This window comes from Hirundo rustica, chromosome 7, assembly GCF_015227805.2.
Source record: "Hirundo rustica isolate bHirRus1 chromosome 7, bHirRus1.pri.v3, whole genome shotgun sequence".
Taxonomy (NCBI): domain Eukaryota; kingdom Metazoa; phylum Chordata; class Aves; order Passeriformes; family Hirundinidae; genus Hirundo; species Hirundo rustica.
The window spans coordinates 34,286,447-34,307,055 of record NC_053456.1 but is presented as its reverse complement, the minus strand read 5'-3'; the positions used below and the strand labels follow the sequence as shown (position 1 = coordinate 34,307,055).

Below are 20,609 nucleotides of genomic sequence, written 5' to 3'. Positions count from 1 at the left end.
GTGCACACACATGCACAAAAGCTGCCCTCTTGTCCATCAGCTTTGAAGAATCTATTTAAGGTTCAGTTGCAGAAGCACACAGAAATCACTGGTGTATAAATCCAGCAATTTGATTTAAATTTTTCTCATTGTAATAGGTCCAGAAAAGCCTCAAAGTGTCACGTGGCTCTTCTCCGGCCGAATGACCCACTGAGAGGCTGGATGGAAACCTGTTAAATCTCACAGGATGGGAAAAAAATCAAGTAAATGCAAGAGAAGCAGCTAGAGCCCATGAGAAATTTTGTGTGGATTAATCCAGTGCATTGCATGAAATTTAATTTCGAGTATAAGAACTGCTTTTGCAGGAAAAATTATATTAGCTCATTAAAAAGTCTGTCTAAATTAAAAGAACCAAACCAACATTGAATAAGATTGTACTTGTCTGAAAAATATCTAAATTTGGACCGTAAGCAGAAAGTTAAAACATTCTGTTCTATTTTACAGAAGAGTAGGACATGTAATGTTGGAACTGTGTAGCACTTTGTCTCATTCTTGATGAAGAAAACTCCCTTCAGCAAGGCTAAAGTATGAGGGCACTGAGTTCTGCAACCCTAAACTTTTTTACAGCATGAATTACATTGGTATCGGTTAAAAGAAGAAAAGATTTGAGAATGAATGAAAATATCTAGATTTCTAGAACAGCTTTTTTATTTAAAGTTTAAATTACATTTTGAAAACCAGCAACATAAAAGGGGAATTTAAAAAATTACGCTGGCTACACAAGGAGTTTTTTTATATAAATGGACAGTATAGAGAAACAACAATCTTACTTATTTCCTCTCCAACATTTACTTAACTTTTGTCACAAATTCGTTTATTCACAGTGAACTGCAAATTTGGGAGTATGAATTTTTAGCGTTTGAGATTGTAGGGACCTAAAGTCTGGTTCTCTGGAGAATTGGAATACTTTTGATGGTGGCAGAGAATAATTTCAGTGAAAGATGCAGAGGGTATTTTTTGTTGTTGTTTCCATTGGAAACTGTAGTGTTGCAATTGATCCCGTCCTATTTTTTGATCCTGTGGTTCTGTAGCCTGTTTCTTTCCTGAGCACATGAACTTCAAGTCTTTGTGAATTTGTTATAATTTGTGCAAATATATATATGTAATTATAAATGTTTTTTATACACAACTATTTAAATTATTTAAGATAGACACTATTCTACAGTTTTAGATGTTGATAAAACATCAGACATTTGGTTGTTTAAGGGGTTTAAGTATTTATCTGCACCTCTAAACCTATTTTATCTTCAGAATTTAGAGGTGAAATTCAGCTGCCTCATGTTTATTGCAGGCAAGGCTTTTCCTTTTCTGATGGTAATGCATTTTGAAAGCAGAGTGCTGTATTTCTGTTAGGTAGTCAAAAATTATTTCATTTTCTGAGAGCCCCACATTGTTAAAATACCATGTGTTTCATGCCTCTGTTGCCCACCAGGCTTTTTCGTTAACATTCTAGAACTCATTTTGGAGTCACCTTGGGGTGGTTAGAGGTGACCCCATCAGTGTGTCACCTCACAGAATTGTGAGACCTGTCCCCAAAGACAGCCAGCTGGATCACTTGCATGTTTCAGCTCCAAGAATCACATGTCCTGGAAAGCAGAGGGGGAGGAGAGGAGGAAAAGTGTGCTCCATATTTATTGGGGATGTTTCCTGCTCTCAGAAAACACACAAAAATCCCATAACGTGCCATGGCAGAGGGATTTTTTTGTTTGGTTTAAGCTTCTGGTTGACTTTTTAAATAGGGGAGGAAAGTAAAATATTTACTAAGTGATGGCACTCTCAAAACCGAGGTCGGCTTCATCTTTTTATACTATGGCATAGATCTAAGTTTAAAATTTTAAGTTTTGGAGGTTATTTCTTTTCTCATGGACAATCTTGCTTGGCAAGGATCCATATTTTTAGAGGTTCCTTGTTCGACACCTTCTAAAAAGTGTGCCCTTGAAGTGTCATGTGTCAGGAACTGCTGGCATGCTCTTAGCTTTGTTTTGCTTACAGCTTGTCACTCCTTGCAGGAGCTGCTTTGTTAGTCCTGGCATACAGTATCACAGCTCTACCATTCCTGGAAAAAAACACTGAAAATTCATCTTTCCTTTAGGAAGCTTGCTCATAGTTGTTTAGAATTACTTAATTTTCCATAGCATAAATATTTGCTGAAACATGAATGAGTTGAACCTTTATGTTCCTTCAAGATGACATGGGAGAAGCTAGGCACAGATATGCAGGAGCAACAGGCTGAAGAAGCTTGGTGCATATCCCCATAAAAGCAATGTGTTGAGCACTTTAATGCTGTTTCTTACATGGTGTGGCTTTGAGAACCTGATCTTTTCTTATTTAGAGTATCACATTATGTGATTTTAATCTTTCAGAGACCCATATCACACGATCGCTGCCATCAATCCAGAGAAATTAAATATCTTCCAAACAGTGAGAGAGATAACAGGTAACACACTTCTGATCTCCTAGAATCTGCATTAATTAATTAATTCATTCTCACTTTGCATTTAGGTTGTCATGTGTTGGGTTTTCTGAAGAACACAAGGTACTTGTTTTCATTAAGCTCATCACACTGTAATTGTTATAAAAATTTAATAGAGAAAACTTGACTATCAGTTGATTTTCACAAGTGTGTTGTCCTTTGAACACAGGATGCTCATTATGGCAGATGCTAAGTGGACAAAGGATCTTGGTCCCCTGTTGGCAAAGTATAGGACAAGTGTTGCAAGGGAGGAAAATGTGAGGAAAATGGTGTTGAAATGTGAGAAACCATTTTCTTCATCTGAAAGCATTTGAAATCTCTAGCCTGCTTTTACAGCTCCTTCCCTTGGTCTAACAGAAGATGCAGCTGCGAGTTAGCTTTTGTAATTTGAAGACAGACGTGTAATGTGGTGGTGAGTGGTGGTAGTGAGTCCCATTTTTTGTGCCTTTCCATGGGGTCACAGATTGGTACTCAGTACTTTGTTTTCTTGAACCTTGCTTCTTGTTTCACCATGTGGGGGACAGGGAGGGAGATTACTACAGCTCTGAGTTGTCACTTGATTTCTGATTATGTACAGGTAGGGAAATGCAAAAATAAATCGTTCTATTTCATGCACCAATCCCCCCCCCCTCTCCCCCCCCAGAAATACCTTTGGGCATCACAGCTTGACTGTAGCTGTGTGGAGCTCAGCATGCTTCACTTCTCAAAAGCTGTGAATTTCAGCAAACCCAGTGGGATTAAAAATGAAAGTAAACTCTTAATCTCTTCCTAATTAATGTCAAAGATAATCTTGCACCTGGGTGAATGTTATTTGCCATTCCTAAACATGCTAATTGACAGTCTCAGCCCTGCTGCTGAAGTGAAATTACCCCTGTGCTTAACTATGCATTTCAGCCCAGTGCTGAGCCGAAGTCACAGGGAACTGCCCTCTCTGGAGGCGTGCGCAGCGCAAAACAACCTGTGCAGAGAGTGAACATCCTTCTCCTCAAAATCAGGACAAGTTCCTCCCCTCTTTTTTGGAGGAGATGGTGGGGAGCAGCCTGAGAGTCTGCAGCTTTCCTTATTTCTTTCTTTTCCTCAAGTTGGCACTGTCTTTCGTTTATAGGCTAAAGCTGTCCTAGCTCACGCATGGCTGGAATCCTTTTTCGTTCACATGTTTGCCTTTTCTTCCTTCAGGGTATTTGAACATACAGTCGTGGCCTGAGAACATGACAGACTTCAGGGTGTTTTCTAACTTGGTTACCATCGGTGGGAGAGCTCTCTATAGGTAAAGTACTTCTCTGTTGGTGGAATAATTTTTTTTATTAGTGTCGTGTGATTCTTTGTTCGGTAGCAGAGAATGCAGCATCCTTTGGGAAGGACATCATAAATTGATTTTTTTTTTTCCCTCCGTTACCAAGGTTTTCATTACCAGTATCTTTGCTAATCAGTTGTTTATAATGGGTAATACCTTCTCCACATAATTATTTTTTAAAAAAATTCTTGGTTCATGGCTATTACCTCATTGTCTGGAGCTTACATTTATGGTTTAAAATACCTTGTGAAGAAACATAGTTTAAAAGGGATAAATAACAGAACTCAGCCTCATTATTGGGAGTTTGTATGGTTATGATTAGACATGCAGGCTCACACACCAAACAACAAAGTGGTTTTATGAAGAGGTAAAAGGTGGAAGAACATTGAAATCACTGAGGCACCTTGCAGGTGAGGTGTTACTGAGATCTGTAGTGCCATTTTTACCAGAGATGTTTCTGTGTGAAAACTCAGGTGGATCAGTTGGTTTGAAGAGAAGAAAACATGGTGAGAAATGCTGGGGGAAGTACAAGGAGGTGCCTGAATAACTTATACAGCAGCCCCTGGATCCCCACTTTGGAGATGGAGTAAATCAGGCATGGGTCTCTGCTGGCATCTTAAACAGCAACCGGAGCACAATATGAATAGCAGTGAAGCCTTGAGGTTGAATTACAGCCCCACATTCTGTTCCAAGGCAGCAACTTTTATTTGGAACAGCTGGAAAACAATTACCATCATTAAAACACAATAACTTAAAGGATGCCCAGAAACTGAATATTGTCTTCACTAATCTTCAGTCATAAAATATGTGCAGTCATTTTCATGTTGCACAGACAATCATTTACTGTTCCTTTGATGAAGAAATGCGATAACCACATATTACAACCACAGAAAAATGAGATGTAGAAAGTGGGCTGAAAAAAGAAAATCCACAAAAATAACAATTTCTTCCTCTATTACTTGAAATGACATTAATTTGATGCCTGACAGAAGATGTTTCGTTACATTTTACAAGATTTTGTCATTTTCTCTTTAGCTTATAAACTATCATAGTATTAATGCTGTTGAAAGAAAAACCTGAATTTTATTCAGTTTTATCTCAAAAAAATCTGTTAATGGCTGAAATGAAACTGGTTGAGGAGTTCTGCTGGCTTATTTGGCCTAGTGCTATGAGCATCACAGCTTGTGATCTCACTTCTGACAGGACTCATAACTTCCTAGGCAATAGAATTGAATGGTGACTCATAAAATATTTGTGCTACCACAAAATAAATGTTTTCTGAACAATTCTCAGTTTTTCCAGAAAGATCATCTTGACACTTGGAGCTAATTCCAGTTGGCAGTTCCTTACCAGATACCATAGGTTGTGCCTTCTGAAGCTAATTCCTATTCTCTCTCACTTTTGTTCTCATCCCAGTGGCCTTTCCTTGCTCATCCTAAAGCAACAAGGCATCACTTCCCTGCAGTTTCAGTCCTTGAAGCAAATCAGCGCTGGCAACATCTACATCACAGACAACAGCAATCTGTGCTACTACCACACTGTCAACTGGACCAGCCTCTTCAGCACCCCCAGCCAAAAGACAGTGATCCACCGGAACAAAAGGGCAGAGAACTGCAGTAAGTACCTGCTGCTCACTGCCACAAACTCAGCCGGGGCTTGTGGAACTCCCCGGACACCGGGGGAACTGTGGTCATTTACTGCAAATCCAGGGATTTGGCAGGAAAATGGAATGTTTTAAGGTGTGAACAAAGGAAAGGGAGCAGAGAGAGCCAGCTGCTTTCTTAACGTGATGGGAATGATCCCGTTTCACAAATAGGAAATTCCCAGGGCTGTGAATGGAATGTTCAGGACTTTACAGCCCTTTCCTTATGGAGGGGGATTAGCATCTTCTGTTTCCCCAGCCTTAGTGGCTTTATCTTAATCCAGAACAGTGCTTTGGGGACTGTTTTAGGTCACCTTTTCAGATTTGACCTACCTGATAAAAAATACCACTTCAGGAAAGCTTACATGCCAGTACCTAGACTGAGATCATAGTGCTGAAAAGCCAGAGAAAGCTCTGCAGCAGATAAAGTAACTTGTTTATATAGAAATAAGGCAGCAAATTGCATCAATACAGGCATATTGTAGCAGCAAGGCAGTTCATTTTAAACATCTGTTAGGCTGCTTGCAGGAGAGGAGATTCATTAAATTGCTGTATGTTTAAGTGATATTGCTGATGTTTGTGCTCTGATCGGCCAAAAATGTTTGCTTTGGGTTTTTTCAAGCTGTGGTCCTATTTTTGACTTGCACTTTAGTTCTTTCTTTCTGTTGTTTTGAGGGGGTTTTTGTTTATTATTTTTGAGGGATTTTGTTTCTTTTTTTTTTTTTTTCCCTCTCCCCTCCCTTTGAAGTGCGGTTCTGCTCTGTTTTGAGAGCATGAATGGCTGTGCTCCTCGCTGTAGTGTAAGTGTACCTCCAGTGTTAGCTGAAATACAGCTGGAGCTTTGTCTCAGTTACTTTTCTAAATCTCTTCTACCATGGAAGAGCCACAGCAAGTACAAAGTCTTGTTTGGCCAATCTTCTCATGGTTTTGGTTGTGTGGCATTTTAATTATTGTTAGTATTAATTTTATTAGGCTATTTCTTTACATGCAAGTTAAAAAAGTGAAGGTTAAGAAAATGCTACTTGCTGTCACTGCAGACAGTTTTTACTGTGACTGTGCCTGAGGGTGCAAAATGGGCTCTAAGCTGTTTTTCTTCTGCCCCTACATAGAAAGCCAGCTATAAAAATAGAGAATTCCTTGGAAAATAGAGGTGCTGCCAAGAAGGATGGCACAGGGATGTGGCACTGCTTTTTGCTTTCCCCTGCAGTGTAACAGCATCATGTGGTGAGGATCCACCTGGTTCTGTGTTAGTGCTGTAGTAACAACTGTACTTTGTATGGCATGAAGGAGGAATTAGCCCTTTTGAGATTTCCCATGTGGAATTTTTGAGCTGACAGAGGAGAAGAAGGAGGAAGCCCAAGGTTTTGTTAACCATGAAAGAGTCACTAAGGTTATATTCCCAGATCTGAGTTGGTCCCATCTTGCCAGAAGAAACATGAACTTGTGAACCTTCTAGAGAGCATAGGTTTCCTCTCTACCAGATGAAAACCTGCTTACTATGGGACATAAATCATGCTCTTGATGCTCTGATGTTTTCTTACATCAGATTGGCTCTAGCTGTCTGGTTATCATGCAGCATTTAATGAAAGAACAATTAACTTTCCTTCATTCCTAGACATTTAATATACAAAGAAACTAGGCAGTAGTAAGGTGGAGCACAGGCCTCATGTCTCATACAGTGATGATTCCTCTTTGCTTCAAGCTTTCTGTAACCTCCCGCATGTTAGGAGATAGCAGGAAATCCCTCAGGTGAATTTTGTAAGGTGCTTTTTCCTTTCATGGAGTAGTGTCCCAGTTGTTTCACTGTTTTGGGGAGCTTTGGGATGTAGCTGAGCACAGCAGCTTGGAACATAATCATGCATTAGTTGTCAGGGCTCCTGTAGTGGCTTCAGTGTTTATTCTTTTTCTGTGGGAAAGAGATTAGGAGAAAAGCAAAGCAGGCTCAAGCTTAAAAATGAACAAACACTGAAACCACTCCGTTAATTGGTGCTTCCGCCTGGTTTCATTAAATTAAAACCATTACAATTTTTGTGGCGAATGCAGGCATTTAATATAACTGTAAGATAAGATTGACTAGGAGAATCTAAAGGCAAAGCAAGTATTAAGTAAGTAGAATTATAGTAAAATACCTAGGAGTAAAGTAGTTTTATTACTTTAAGTAGATAAAAATTGTATATTGTGTGTAACTTTAATAATTGGTGTTTCTGCCCGGTTAAATTAAAATCATTACGGCTCCTTTCTCAAATACCTCTTTGCCCTCTCCTGGGAAAGTTTGAAAGTTTCTTGGTTTGAACCCCTTTGAAGCTGCCCCAACTCCCAAAACACAGGCTCCCAGAGCAAATGGAAGCTGGGATGTGCTGTCACATCATCCTCTCACATGGAATGTCTTGTCACTACATTTGCACACAAAGGGAAAATGTAAACTTTCTTTCACCTCTAGCTTGGTGAGGGGTTTATTATAATAGATGCTTATCATTTTCCAGGAAGAAAAATACTCCTAAAGATATTTCAGGAGATTTAACACCACGGGAATCTTAAAGAGGAAAACAGATCTCATTTCCTTTTTAAGGAGTCGCTACATAAGCTCCAGTACCAAGGGGCTGGTTTTAAAAATGGACTCTAGTCTGTGTTCATTGAATGGACAGTGTGCAATGAACATAGGCCAGGAGCCAAGTGGCTCCAACTGGGAGGCAGTGCAATCCCAACAGGAACAGCGGGTGCTTCTCTCCAGCTAGAAGGCACTGTGATCCCCGCAGGAGCAGTGGTTTCCTCTCTTTGCACATCTGTGTGAGTGAATTAATGTTTTGTGGCCGTTTGAGAGGCAGCATTAGCTGAGAAGAGCTTTGCTGCTCTGCCTGTCAGCCAGCACCTCTCCAGGGCTGAATGAATTCTCTGCAGGTTGGATGTCTTACTGAACTCTGCAGGATCACTGGAGTAAGGCAGCACCGGCCCATGGAGCCCGATGCAATCCTCCAGCACCCTTTGGAGCATCTGTCATTTCCAGAATAGGCCAGCAGGCTGGGCTTTAGGAGAGTTTTCCTGCACCTTCCACTGCCTGACGGTGTGGGATCCGAGGGCCAGCCTCCAGGGTTTCCATCTCTGCCTTTCCCTTATTTTGCCTGTTCTGGAGGCTGATCTTGCAGATGTTTGGGTACATGCCCACACCTCTTGAGTGCCAAAGGAGCCTCACCAGAATGGGGAAGGTGTGTAAGTAAATATTTGGGGGATCAGAATGCTCTGTGGCAGAAATACTGTCTGCTTGCTTGCAGGATAACCAGCAGGGTGTGACTTGTTAATAAAAATATCCACCAAAAATTCTTTTTCACATGGCTTTCAGTCAAGAAACCAGTCTAAAAAATATTAATTATTACAGCCACTCTCAGGTGTTCATTATTACTTCTTTGTATATTTTGAGCCACTATTAGCTTTGTTTTTTTCCTTTCTACCCAGTTATTGTTAATGGCTTAAAGCAAATTACAGTAAACTTTTTTCTGTCAATGTGCAGCTTTTCTGAAGGCTCATGTAAGAGCTCCCATGGTCTTCTAGCCACCAGTGTATTTAAGTGACTTTTGTGACCTGTCACAAGGTGATGACATCTTTTCCATGCCATTTAATACTGTGTTCAGCTGACTCTATGTCAGTGAAGAAATACTGAGAAGTTGTAGGGGGAGTAAAATTTTTGTGGAAAAGTTTGTTCTGTGTTAATGCTTCATCTTTGAGATAATACTAGCATAATAGTTTGGGAAAACTGATTTTTTTTTTTTTTTTCTCAATGAAGAAGACAAAGACAATAGACTTCAACCAGTGGAAAATGTAACAACATTTTCTAGCATGCATAATATTCTTTATATTCCTCATACCCTCAATTATTTCATCCTGCTGTTTACACCTCTTCTTAACAATGTTAAAAGAGTCCTCAAGTCTTTCACTGCCTCCAGGATGGTTTTTTAATAGGTTAAATGCCTAGGCAGACTTCCAGGTTTTGTAGAATACTGGGGAAAAGTATAGGTGTGTGTTTTTAATTAAAAAAAAAAAAAAAAAAAAAAAAAAAAAAAAAAAACAAAACAAAACAAAAAAACCACACCACTATCCATAAGCCCCTGGGATGCTCTAGTGCTTTGTGTTGTCTTTTTAAGATGGTGCCATGCACCGCCAGAAAGGGGAGGAGGGGGTGCATGGAGGGAATGTGACCTCTCCCTTCTCCACCTCCCTGCATGCTTTCAGGGGTAGAAATGTCAGTGTCCAAGCTTGTGTACACAAGGAACAGAACAATTCACCAAGGAAAGGCTGGCTAGATTCTACCTTTGCTCCATGCTGAAGTGAAAACTTTGCCTTTTTTTTTCCCATCATGGTTTAGGTTTGGTTTTTTTTAATGGAACCGTCAGAGGTGACTTGTGACATATGAGTGTGCATAAAATAAATGCAGGGGAAAAAGTGTTCTTTTAGCCAAAGTTACTTGAACAATTCTCTCAGCTTTAGTGACACCTGCAGTGTAAGGTGAAACCCTTCTGGCAAAGGTTGTTACAGATGTGATTATTATTAATAGTATCAATCTAGCCACCAATTAACAACTTGAATAAATGAGTACATTCATTATTGGGTGTGATGTAAAGCTAATTAAAGTCCGCAGGAGTTTTTCTATTCAGTTTATGGAGCTTTGGATCAGCCCCAGAAGCATATAGCCAAATAATTTTTTTTTTTTCTTTTCTTAGTAGCTAATTTTCTTGTCTTCTGTTTAGGTTGGGGAAAAACATTGAGCCTTTCTGCTTCTAACCTGTGTGGCCCCATTAATAAAGAACGAGCCCTTCTTCTAAAACACCTGACAAAATCCAGTTCCTGTCAAGAACATTATTGTTATTTCCTTCCACATGTGATGTGCTGGAGCTGCAGAACATGCTCAGCCCATGGAAATGCCAAATAATGTGTCAAAAATTGAAACGTTTCTTTAGCCGTCCCCACAATTAAAGAAGAGAAAGGCGAGGGAAATGAGTTTTTATAAGTTGTCAAAACAACCACTCCCTCCTTGCCAAGATTCTTTTATGAAAACATTTCAGGAGGAAGTAGTAATTTTTTTGTTTCTGTTGGTTTTTTCATAAGACTGCAGGCACTGTGTTGGCTACATTTCAGTGGGGTGATCATGATTTTCTTTATTGAAAAGCTCTCTTTTTATTTGTGTACAGTTATTCACTGTGTTTTCTGACCTGTCTTGTAATAAAATCCCTTTTATTTGGACACATAATTTAGTGAAATACTCTGTGCAAATAAATTCTGATCCCAGAGTAATTTGAAGGGTGAGGAATATGAAAAGAAAGGAAATCACTAGTAGTAAATCATAATTTTAAGTTACAGAATAAGGTGAGAAAGCAAACAGGGAACTGCCTTTCTGTGATGAGTGTGGAAAACAAAATCAGAAGAGCTAGCAATATTCTTAAAATTAAAAATGAGAAATAAAGGGATCTCTGTTGTGGTTCTTTAGAGAGACCCAGATGACCGCTGATGGCAAAAGGAAAGAGCCTGCTCTTTGTCCAGGGAGGAATTATAGCTTTATTTGGTCCAGAGCTATCTCAGCTCCTTTCCCATCCTCTTGGTGCCAGAGAGAGTCTGGCCCCGCCCGTCCTGGGGCTTTTTCCCAGGGGGGACGGCCCGGAGGCAGGGACCAGCCACTCCACAATCAGGGACAAGGTGGGAGTGGAACAGAGTTGGGTTACATTCCAGTGTGAGAGGATGGACGTGGCCGAGCAGGGACAAACCACGTGATACGGTTTCCAAGGGGAACAGGGAAGAAAACATTACAAACCAAATGAAACACAATATTAACCAAATTAGCACACAGTAACAGATCTCCAAACCAGGTTAAATTTTAGTTTCTTGCTTGACAAAGATTTAAAATGTGTCATTGATTAGAAAACAAAAACCATATGAAACTGTATTAAAAGCTTGTTTAATTGTAACTAGGATAGTTTCTGGGTTTGTGGTTTTTCTCTTTATTTGCAGGTTCAGGCAAATAGTGGCAGCATAGTGGAACTAGTGACATCTGATAGTTGTTATAAAAATGTTACTATGCTTGAAAGAAGTCAGGTTAGGACAGTAGTGAGAGGCTGAGTTTTGTGTCCCTGTTCATCCTGGCTCTGCTGGGCTGGCTCATTTACCTGCAGCAGCAGAGCTCTGGAACGGAGCACAAGGCACCTCTCTGAAAGGGCCTCCCCTTGCTGTGCTGGAATTTGTGGTCATTAACATGCTTTAAAGCATACTGAGCACCTGAGACCACTCCTAAATGAAGTAGTTTTTTATTTGGCTGTACCTAATTTGAGCTTTGAGGCAAAGGAAAAACCAGAAAGATACTTCTGAATACTTTTTGGACGTTGGCGTTAAAAAAGGACATGTGACGTAGAAAGAAAAAAAAAAAAAAAACCTAAATCCCAGCCTTGATAAAATAAGCTTAGGCTTCTCATGCCTGAGGTTATTTGTGGTGTATCAAGTAAGATAGCATTGCAGAGGGTGGTGGAACTCAACCAGTGCACCTCCTTTTTGTTTATTATTCCTCTTGAGTTGTTTCCAATGATTTAAAAAGCAAATAAGTGTCTATATTGTTGCCATCTCGGATATTTCAGGTCCTTGCTGGGTTTAGTTTACTCAGTCCAGTGTGTAATCCATTTGTGTAAAACACTGCATTCTGCAAAAATAAATTTAATTCTGTCCTTTCACATGCCAGGGTTAGGCTGAAAGCGCACCCAGGTTTTCTTCATATGCTGGAGAGTTAATGTGTTTCCTTTTGCTTATTTTCTCCATCTGTCACATCATCAAGATATTTACATAGGGAATGATTTATATAAAATAAAAACCCTTAGTTTGAAACAAACTTTCCCTCTAACCTTTAGTTCATAGTGTATTTTGGTATGGGCTTGAGGGTTTTAATATAAAGGCTTATTGGCTCTTCAGGTGCTTTTGCACCTGAATAATATAAATAAATCATTTTAAAATCACAACTAGTGGTGTTTTTCCTTCATTTTTTTTCCCTGCTGTCCATAAGTTTTATTTCAATTCATAGGTAGCATTTCCTATTTTAGTTTAGTAGAACTTTGGTGGATTCAGACAACTGAGTTTTTGAATCCTATAAATTTTTGGCATTTACCATGTCCTGTGTCAGGGAATTCTACAGGTTGATCTTTACTTTCTATGAAGAAAAAAAATCTCAGATTTTAACCCTATTGGATTTCTGTCTCTTTGAATGCTCATGAGGGACTTGGAAGAAGCAGTGAACAATTGTTTCATGCTTACTCACCTCCTCCTTGCCCTTCAGGATTTTTGAAGCTTTAATCATGTCCTTTCTTCCTCCCCCCCAAGGCTGCATCTTTGTTTATTCCTGGTTTAGAAGCTCTCCCCTGGTTTTGATCATCCTTGAAGCATGCTCTTAAATCTTTTTCCCACTCATTTTTTTCTGAGAGGAGAAGACCAGGAGCGTGTACACCAGCTGAGCGCTCTGTGTATTTGTGTTGTGGCACGATGTTGATTTTATGCTTTTTTTTTGTCTCCTGCTTCTGGAAAATGGGGACATTCCGGTGACATTTCCAAGCATGTCGTGATGCTGATGGAATGTTTTCCCTTGGATTTGGGAGGGCTGTGTGCATACTGACAGCTGCCCCCTCTCTCTGCAGCTGCTGATGGGATGGTGTGCAATGAGCTGTGCTCCAGTGATGGCTGCTGGGGGCCAGGCCCAGACCAGTGCCTGTCCTGCAAGCGCTTCATCAGGGGCAGGACCTGCATAGACTCCTGCAACCTCTATGATGGGTAAGATGCTCCCTTTGTGCTTTTCCCCAAAGCTACTAATGGACACTGTGGAGGACTTCAGTGAGCAAGTTGTTTTGGGGTTGCTTTAATCAGCATCTCCATTGCTGATATTTCTGATTTGGGGTGAAACGTGTCATGGGCTAAGATTTAAGGATTTCTAAATATGAACTTGTGTAGAAAGCTTTCCCTGGTATTCCACTGCCTGAAGTTTTCATGCAGCAGCATCACCTTGCACCTTTTGCATTGCTGGTAACATGAAGAAATTGATTTAGGTGAAAAGTTATAAAAAACCTGCATCATTTATCCCTACTTGATAGCCTTATTCAGAATCATACAGTTATGTTCTTTCAGATGAGTTGGATTCAGGCATCTGATAAAGAAATTCTCTGAATAAGGACCCCAAATTAGAAGAACTCACTCTCTTTTTCATAATGCACTGTGTAACTGTACACACAAACACAAATTTAAAAGCCCAACAGGAGTTCTTGCCCCCTTGTCCTTTTGCTGCTTGTACTGGGGGAATACCTCCACAGCACAAGGCATTTGGATGTGCCTTATGACAGAAAGATAAAGCTGAACTGAGCCAAATGAGCTCCCACATATGCATGAAAATATTCTCAACTCTTCCATCTGGAGAAGGCTTGCAAAAATTATTATCAGAGCACAGTTTTATGTCCTGAAAAGCTGTTCTTCTCTCCTCCCCCTTCAACCCCCAATAAGAAGAGTTGCAGACCCCAGTGGTGTTGTCAGTGCACTGGAATAAGTTGGTCCGCCCCTTGGGGTCTTTCACTGTCATGGAGCCTGTCACAGTAAGAGCATGATGAGACTCAATCAGTATGTTGTGTTTGATTCTCTGTCCATCAGTGGATGGTATTTACACGTCCCACAGGCTCAGTTCTGTCCTAAATATGTGAAAATATTTGTAACCTGGGCTAGGGGAGAACATTTTGTTTGTGGGAGAACTCTGCATGTTCATGTTGTAGGGCAGCGGCCGTTCTTCAGGGTGGGGTCAAGCTGTATTTGACATCTCTTTTAGTCCTCAGCAGAAAAAAATCCACTCCCAGAGCCAGGGAAGGGTGAGCTTCCTTGCAGCACTCAAGTCAGGCTCTCCTCAGTTCAATCCTGTCTTGGTGTAGAAAGACACGTGCCTCCTAAGAAGGACAGGAGCCTCCCCTGGAGGAGCCTGCCTCTGGATTATTATAATTTTGAAATTAAGGGGCTCTCAGGCAAAGATATGGAATAGGAATAACAGTTCTTTACTAGGTAAAATTAAAATAAAAATGCAGTAGTACAAAAGCAAGCAAACAAACAAAAAGAAAACACCGACAGAATCAGAATACAACCTGACACCCTGTTGGTCAGGGTGTTGGTAGCAGTCCAATCGAGTCCTCCTGGAGTAACAGATGTGGTTATTTTGAAGCAGAAATGATCCTGTAGAAGGGTACAGTTTTCCTTTGAAGGTCCAGTGGTGGTGAGATGGGTCTGGTTTTCCTCTGGGAATACAGTGCAAACAGGCTGCTCTGGTGTTCTGAATTTCAGATTTTATCCAGGTAGGAATGCTTGGCTCCTCCTGCTGGGTGGAGGATATCCCAATGGGATGATGTAGTTGTATCAGCCATGCAGTGAGCCTCGATGGCCCATTATCAGAGGATATCCCCTGGAGTTACGAGAGATGGAAGAGATAAAGAGCACTGCCCCACCTGGTTTAACAGCTGGCAATAGAAGACAAAACTGCTGGTTACATCTTGCATTGCAACTTAAGACAATCCTGATGTCCTCAGGAGATCCTAATGGCTGTAGAGGAAGGGAGGGTGAGCAGTGACCAAATGAGCTCAGAGCCTTCACTCTTTACCTGGATTCTACTGGAGCCCCCTAACGTGAGTGTGCAGCACATCTGTACACATCTGCTTAATGCAAATATTGTAATTGGTAATGCAGCAAAGTGGGATCCACCTGCAAAGCTTGGGTTGGTGCTCTCTAAGCCTGATACAAAGATTGAGTTTGTCTTTAGTGTGGGAGAAACAGCTTGCTCAGATGTGAATTCATTTTGGCCTAGAAGAAGGTGGGATGGATTATGTTGGGAGAGTGCTGTAGGCTTTTGGTGAGGGATAACTGGCAGCTGAAATGTTTGAAGAAAGAAATTCAACCTGCTGTCACTACCTTTTTTCCCTCTTAAAAGCGGTTAATAAAAAAAGTCACTTGAGTGGTAGTTTCCTGTGGCTACATGAAATAAATGAGCAAAAGGATTTGTTTTGACATTTTATAGATTGCGACTTCAGTCTAGAATTATTGCTGAAAACATTACAAGCCTTTTGGAGCACAGGCTTAAAATGTGTGTTCATAGAGACCTACCTGCAACAAGGGCAGCTCCGTCATCAGTGCTCACATGTGACAAGTGGCTTCCTGAATCTGAGCCACAAGTGACAATCATGAAAAACAACAAGTCAGCAATTTTGTCCTGTTAATGAAGTCTGTATTTTTTAATGAGAGGAAGGCCTCCACTGTAGTTTTATGTTGGTGAAGAGATGAGGTGGCTGGTGAAGACCCAGACAGGTGAGCTCAGTTTTGGGCTGGGGTCAGATTTCTCTTAACCCCCCTGCAAAATATTTTCCCAGGGAATTCAGAGAATTTGCAAACGGTTCTGTCTGTGTGGAGTGCGATCCCCAGTGTGAGAAGATGGAGGAAAACATGATCACGTGCTACGGGCCAGTAAGAACAAAATCTTTTATGTTTGTTAAGTTTGGGTTTGTTTTGTTTGCTACGCTTCAGGGTAACTTGCCAAAGTGTGCTGAAGGACAGGTTAAACTTGCAGGGTTTAAAGCAGCTACTGCAAATTAGTGTTAACAAAGCAGAAAACACATATTCTGCTTGCAGGGAAGGAATTCTGCTCATGCTGTATTGGTGCTGGGAATAAACTGCCTTGGATCTCCCTCCTTAAGAAAGTGGTTTTAAAAGGTTTTTTTCCCTGAGCTGTGTTAGTGCTTTAGTGGTACAGATGCACATGAATTTTACAGACAGAAAGGATGCAGTTGGGATTTGAGTGCCCTCTTTTATCCTTATTTTTATTTTTGATACTCAGTTCTCTCCTGGTTTAAACTCCCCAAAAATGGGGGAATCCATCTCAACCTCTCAGTTTGAACAATATGCTGGGAGGTTTTTTGTGCTTAGATAGCCTTTAAGTTCTTTTGATAGATGACATTTTTCATGCATCTTAAATGATGGTTAACTCTTTGTCACCTTTATAATGGCCAGTAACTTCTTTCAAAGATTATTGTTCATTTGGGAGATAGAAGTTGTCTCTTTCTTCTAGTTTTCTGTGTATTGCCAAGATTAAAAGTCACAAGCATGTTGGAAATGGAGAGTTGTATTTTAGGCTCTTCATAATTGAGAAAATATATCCCATAATTTATTTCCTTGTTTCTGTGACTTACTGAATGGAAAAAAGAAAGGTGTCATAATTTTTTTTATGATACTGTGTTTTCCTGCAATACAGTCATAAGGCAAGAAGCTAAGGTTTCAAGTGTTCAGCCCATAAAGGAAATTTGGATTTGTAGCAGGGCTTATGGACATAAAATCCTAGGCCAACACTCAACCTGAACACTAGATTTAGTTAAACACTGGCTTATCATCACAACTTTAAAATTTTACATTGTCCAGGGGTTTTGGTTTGTTGTTCTTAACAAATTGGTCTTTGTGTTAAGAAGAGGGAGACCTTGTAGTCCTTCAGTCTTGCTGTGACCAGATGCCATGTGCAGAATGTCTGTGGAAAATAGTTCTGGAGTGCAGAGGTAGGAGAACCCTCTGAGGGGCTTTGCAAAGGGGGTTCAGTCCTCAATAATGCAGCAGGAAGTTTCTCAGAGTTCAGGTTTGCACTGACTTCATTGTATTAAGCACACCAACAACATTAAGAAACTCATCTAGAAACTAGTATTTGGTCTTAGCACCAGGATTTATACATCTGCTGCTCCCTAAGAGAGGCTGGAACCACGCAGGTAATTCACTGTTTTTGGGAAGGATGTGAATTCATCTTGGCCTAGAGGAAGGTGGGATGGGTTGTGTTGGGAGAGTGCTGGAGGTTTGTGGTGAGGGATAACTGGCAGCTGAAATGTTGGAAGGAAGAGATTCAACCTGCCATCACTACCTTTTTTCCCTCTTAAAAGCAGTTAATAAAAACAACAACTGCTGTGGTTGCTGCCGAGTGTGTGCCAATGCAATCCTAGTGCAGAAGGAAAGGACAGAGTAACTTGAATGCACTGCATTTCTTTCTTCCACGCTCTCCAGGGACCTGACCACTGCACAAAGTGTTTCCATTTTAAGGATGGTCCAAACTGTGTGGAAAAATGTCCTGATGGCTTGCAGGGGGCCAACAGCTTCATTTTCAAGTACGCCGATGAGGATCGGGAGTGCCATCCGTGTCATCCAAACTGCACCCAAGGGTGAGTGCGCACTTTGTGCCATCCTGGCCATGTATTGCTCGTAGCACAGGGGGTTTATAGGTAGTTTGGCCCAGTAAAGCACTTGTCCCACTCCTGAAAAGAGAGTGTGCAGTAGGAATTTAACCTTTGATTTTCAGGTCTCTCACGGTGTTCAGGTTTTAGTCATGAACGCCCAGCAGCTCATCACAAAATACCCTTTTGAAAACCACAGAGAAGAACTTTCCACAGCAATGCTCTCAGCTTTCCTTGCCCACTGGTTTGTAGCAAATGCTGCCCTTTCACTTAATTTTAGTCCTGTAAAATGACTTTATTTTTACTATTTGCTCCTTGACAGAATCTCTGCTACTTGGTATTGGTGAGCTAAACCTGCAGCAGTGCTGTGAGACAGAAGTGTTACTGCTCTCCTTTTCCTACAGAGACTGATGCACAGAGTTTGAAACCAGACTTCGTACAGGAGCCTGAGAATCAATTTCTGAAGTCCTGTCGAAGTGCCCAAAACAATTTGTTACACTTGGAATAATACAGCCCATGGATCTGAGCCCGAATTAAGAACCTGTGCTACACAACACAATAGTCACATGCACACCTATAGTTTTGCACAGGCCGTGTAAGTTATTACTGCCTTTTCCATGGGACAGTTCAGAGGGTCCGGCATACAGAGAGAGGAAGAGGCAACAATGGGAAAAAGAGAAAACATCAGTCAGTGAAATAATCTTCGACAAGAGGCTCTTATTGTTTAGCAGCTAAAATTAAACCAGTAAATTATTCAATGTAATCTTGATGTCAACAGCTGTTGCCATTCAAAATGAGACCTTTTGCTGCTTTTGCAAATCTAATTACAATAGAGCCATTAGGGAAATGAGAGGGAGATCACAGAGATACAGCCGGGATCTATTACAGATTTGTCTGCCCCCCAGACGCTTCAAATCAGTTATGCAATAAAAAAAATGCTGCTACTGTGGAAGAAGTGGTCAGAAGAAATCATCTCAAAAGATGAGCTCACTCCAGGAGCTCTGGTCCTGGCTTTCATAGATGGAGAAAATGCCAATGCTGATCTAATCTGACAAGACCACAGATGTGTGATGGATTTGCTGTCTGCCCAGGATAGGGAGTGCCTTGCAGCTCTCCTGGCCTCCAGGGAGCAAAACTTCTTCCTATTCCCTCCTCTTTCCTGAGGAACTCTAACAGAATCACAGAATCACGGAATGTCTAGGTTGGAAGAGACCTTCAAGATTACTGAGTCCAACCCATGCCCTAACACCTCAACTAGATCATGGCATCGAGTGCTACATCCAGTCTTTGTTTAAACACATCCAGGGATGGGGACTCCACCACCTCCCCAGGCAGACCATTCCAGTACCTTATCACTCTTTCTGTGAAAAACCTTTTCTTAATGTCCAACCTGTACTTCCCTTGGCACAGCCTGAGACTGTGCTCTCTCGTTCTGTCAGTTGCTCCCTGGAGGAAGAGACCAACCCCAGCTGTCTACAACCACCCTTTAGAAAGCTGTAGAGAGTGATCAGGTCACCTCTGAGTCTCCTTTTCTCCAGGCTAAACAACCCCAGCTCCCTCAGCCGTTCCTCGCAGGGTTTATTTTCCAAGCCCCTCACCAGCCTCATTGCCTCCTCTGGATGCACTCAAGTGTCTCAACATCCTTCCTAAGCTGAGGGGCCAGAACTGGACACAGCACTCAAGGTGTGGCCTGACCAGTGCCGAGTACAGGGGAAGAATGACCTGCCTGCTCCTGCTGGCCACACCATTCCTGATCCAGGCCAGGATGCCATTGGCCCTCTTGGCCACCTGGGCACACTGCCGGCTCATGTTCAGCTGCTGTCACCAGTACCCCCAGGTCCCTTTCCTCCTGGGCACTGTCCAGCCACACCATCCCCAGCCTATAACGCTGCAGGGGGTTATTGTGCCCAAAGCGCAGGACTTGGCACTTGGACTTATTAAACTTTATTTTGTTAGACTCTGTACATCCATCCAGCTGGTCCAGATCTCTCTGCAGGGCCATCCTATCTTCCAACAGATCAACACACCCTCCCAGCTTAGTGTCATCCACAAATTTACTAATCAAAGATTCAATACCCACATCATCAATAAAAATATTGACTGACCCAGCTATTTCTAGTGTTTGTGGCACAACTGTGTTTCTCCTAGACCAGGAAGGGAGCAGAAGGTTTTCCATGCCTTCCCACTTCTCCACAGGCATTCTTATTTTGCAAGTGATTGTTTATTTTTATCTGCCTGGATCGAGAAGGGAAGTTTTTATGTCTTGTGCTGAAAATGTGACATTCTAGTTCATATACAAATATGGAGGGCATTGGGCAGTTCTAGCTAACCTTGGCAGTACTCGTTGGCAACTGTTGCTGACACAGGATTCCCTTATGCTGAGTGATGTTATCCTTTTAAACTTTGGACTTTCAGTTTTCCCTCCTTTCTATTTTCTCCTTCTGATTAGATGAAAGAATGTCCTATGTGTGCCCATCCCCAGAGAAAGGACAAGTAAAAGGGCCGAGGGTCTCTTCCTCAGTTACCTGAGGTACTCAAAGGTTTGATTATCTCTCAAATGAGGAACTATGCCTTTTTCATGACACTAATACTATTCCCTGTGGAAATCTTTGTCCTTTTTATTATTAAAGAGTTGATGTATCCATTCTTAGGTATTTTTTTATCCCTTAGAAAAAAAATGCTCTCTTCCCCCAAGTCTGGGCAAACATGGCTTACTATTCTTTTTTAGTTTTCCTAGAGACTTTGTAGCATGTAATTATGTTAATGAAGCTATTAATGACTGTCCAAGATGTTTGGGGTTTGCAGGTTGTCCATCTTCTTGCCAACATTGTCAGGGGATGAATATGCCCACAGAGAGAAGGGAAATCAGTTATTCTCTCCTTTCCTCCTTCAAGGCTGAATTCTCCAGTTTCATACCCTTACTTT

General features: G+C 41.3%; 1 protein-coding gene across 2 annotated transcripts in view; it reads left to right on the top strand.

The window, feature by feature from the left end:
- Positions 1–20,609, top strand: part of ERBB4 (erb-b2 receptor tyrosine kinase 4) — a 576,525-nt gene that overhangs the window by 418,803 nt on the left and 137,113 nt on the right. For both annotated transcript variants that reach the window (XM_058421395.1, XM_058421396.1), the window contains exons 10-15: positions 2,403–2,476; positions 3,689–3,779; positions 5,223–5,422; positions 13,104–13,236; positions 15,852–15,945; positions 17,518–17,672. In XM_058421395.1, coding sequence (XP_058277378.1) covers positions 2,403–2,476; positions 3,689–3,779; positions 5,223–5,422; positions 13,104–13,236; positions 15,852–15,945; positions 17,518–17,672 — 747 coding nt within the window. The remainder of the gene's footprint in view (positions 1–2,402; positions 2,477–3,688; positions 3,780–5,222; positions 5,423–13,103; positions 13,237–15,851; positions 15,946–17,517; positions 17,673–20,609) is intronic.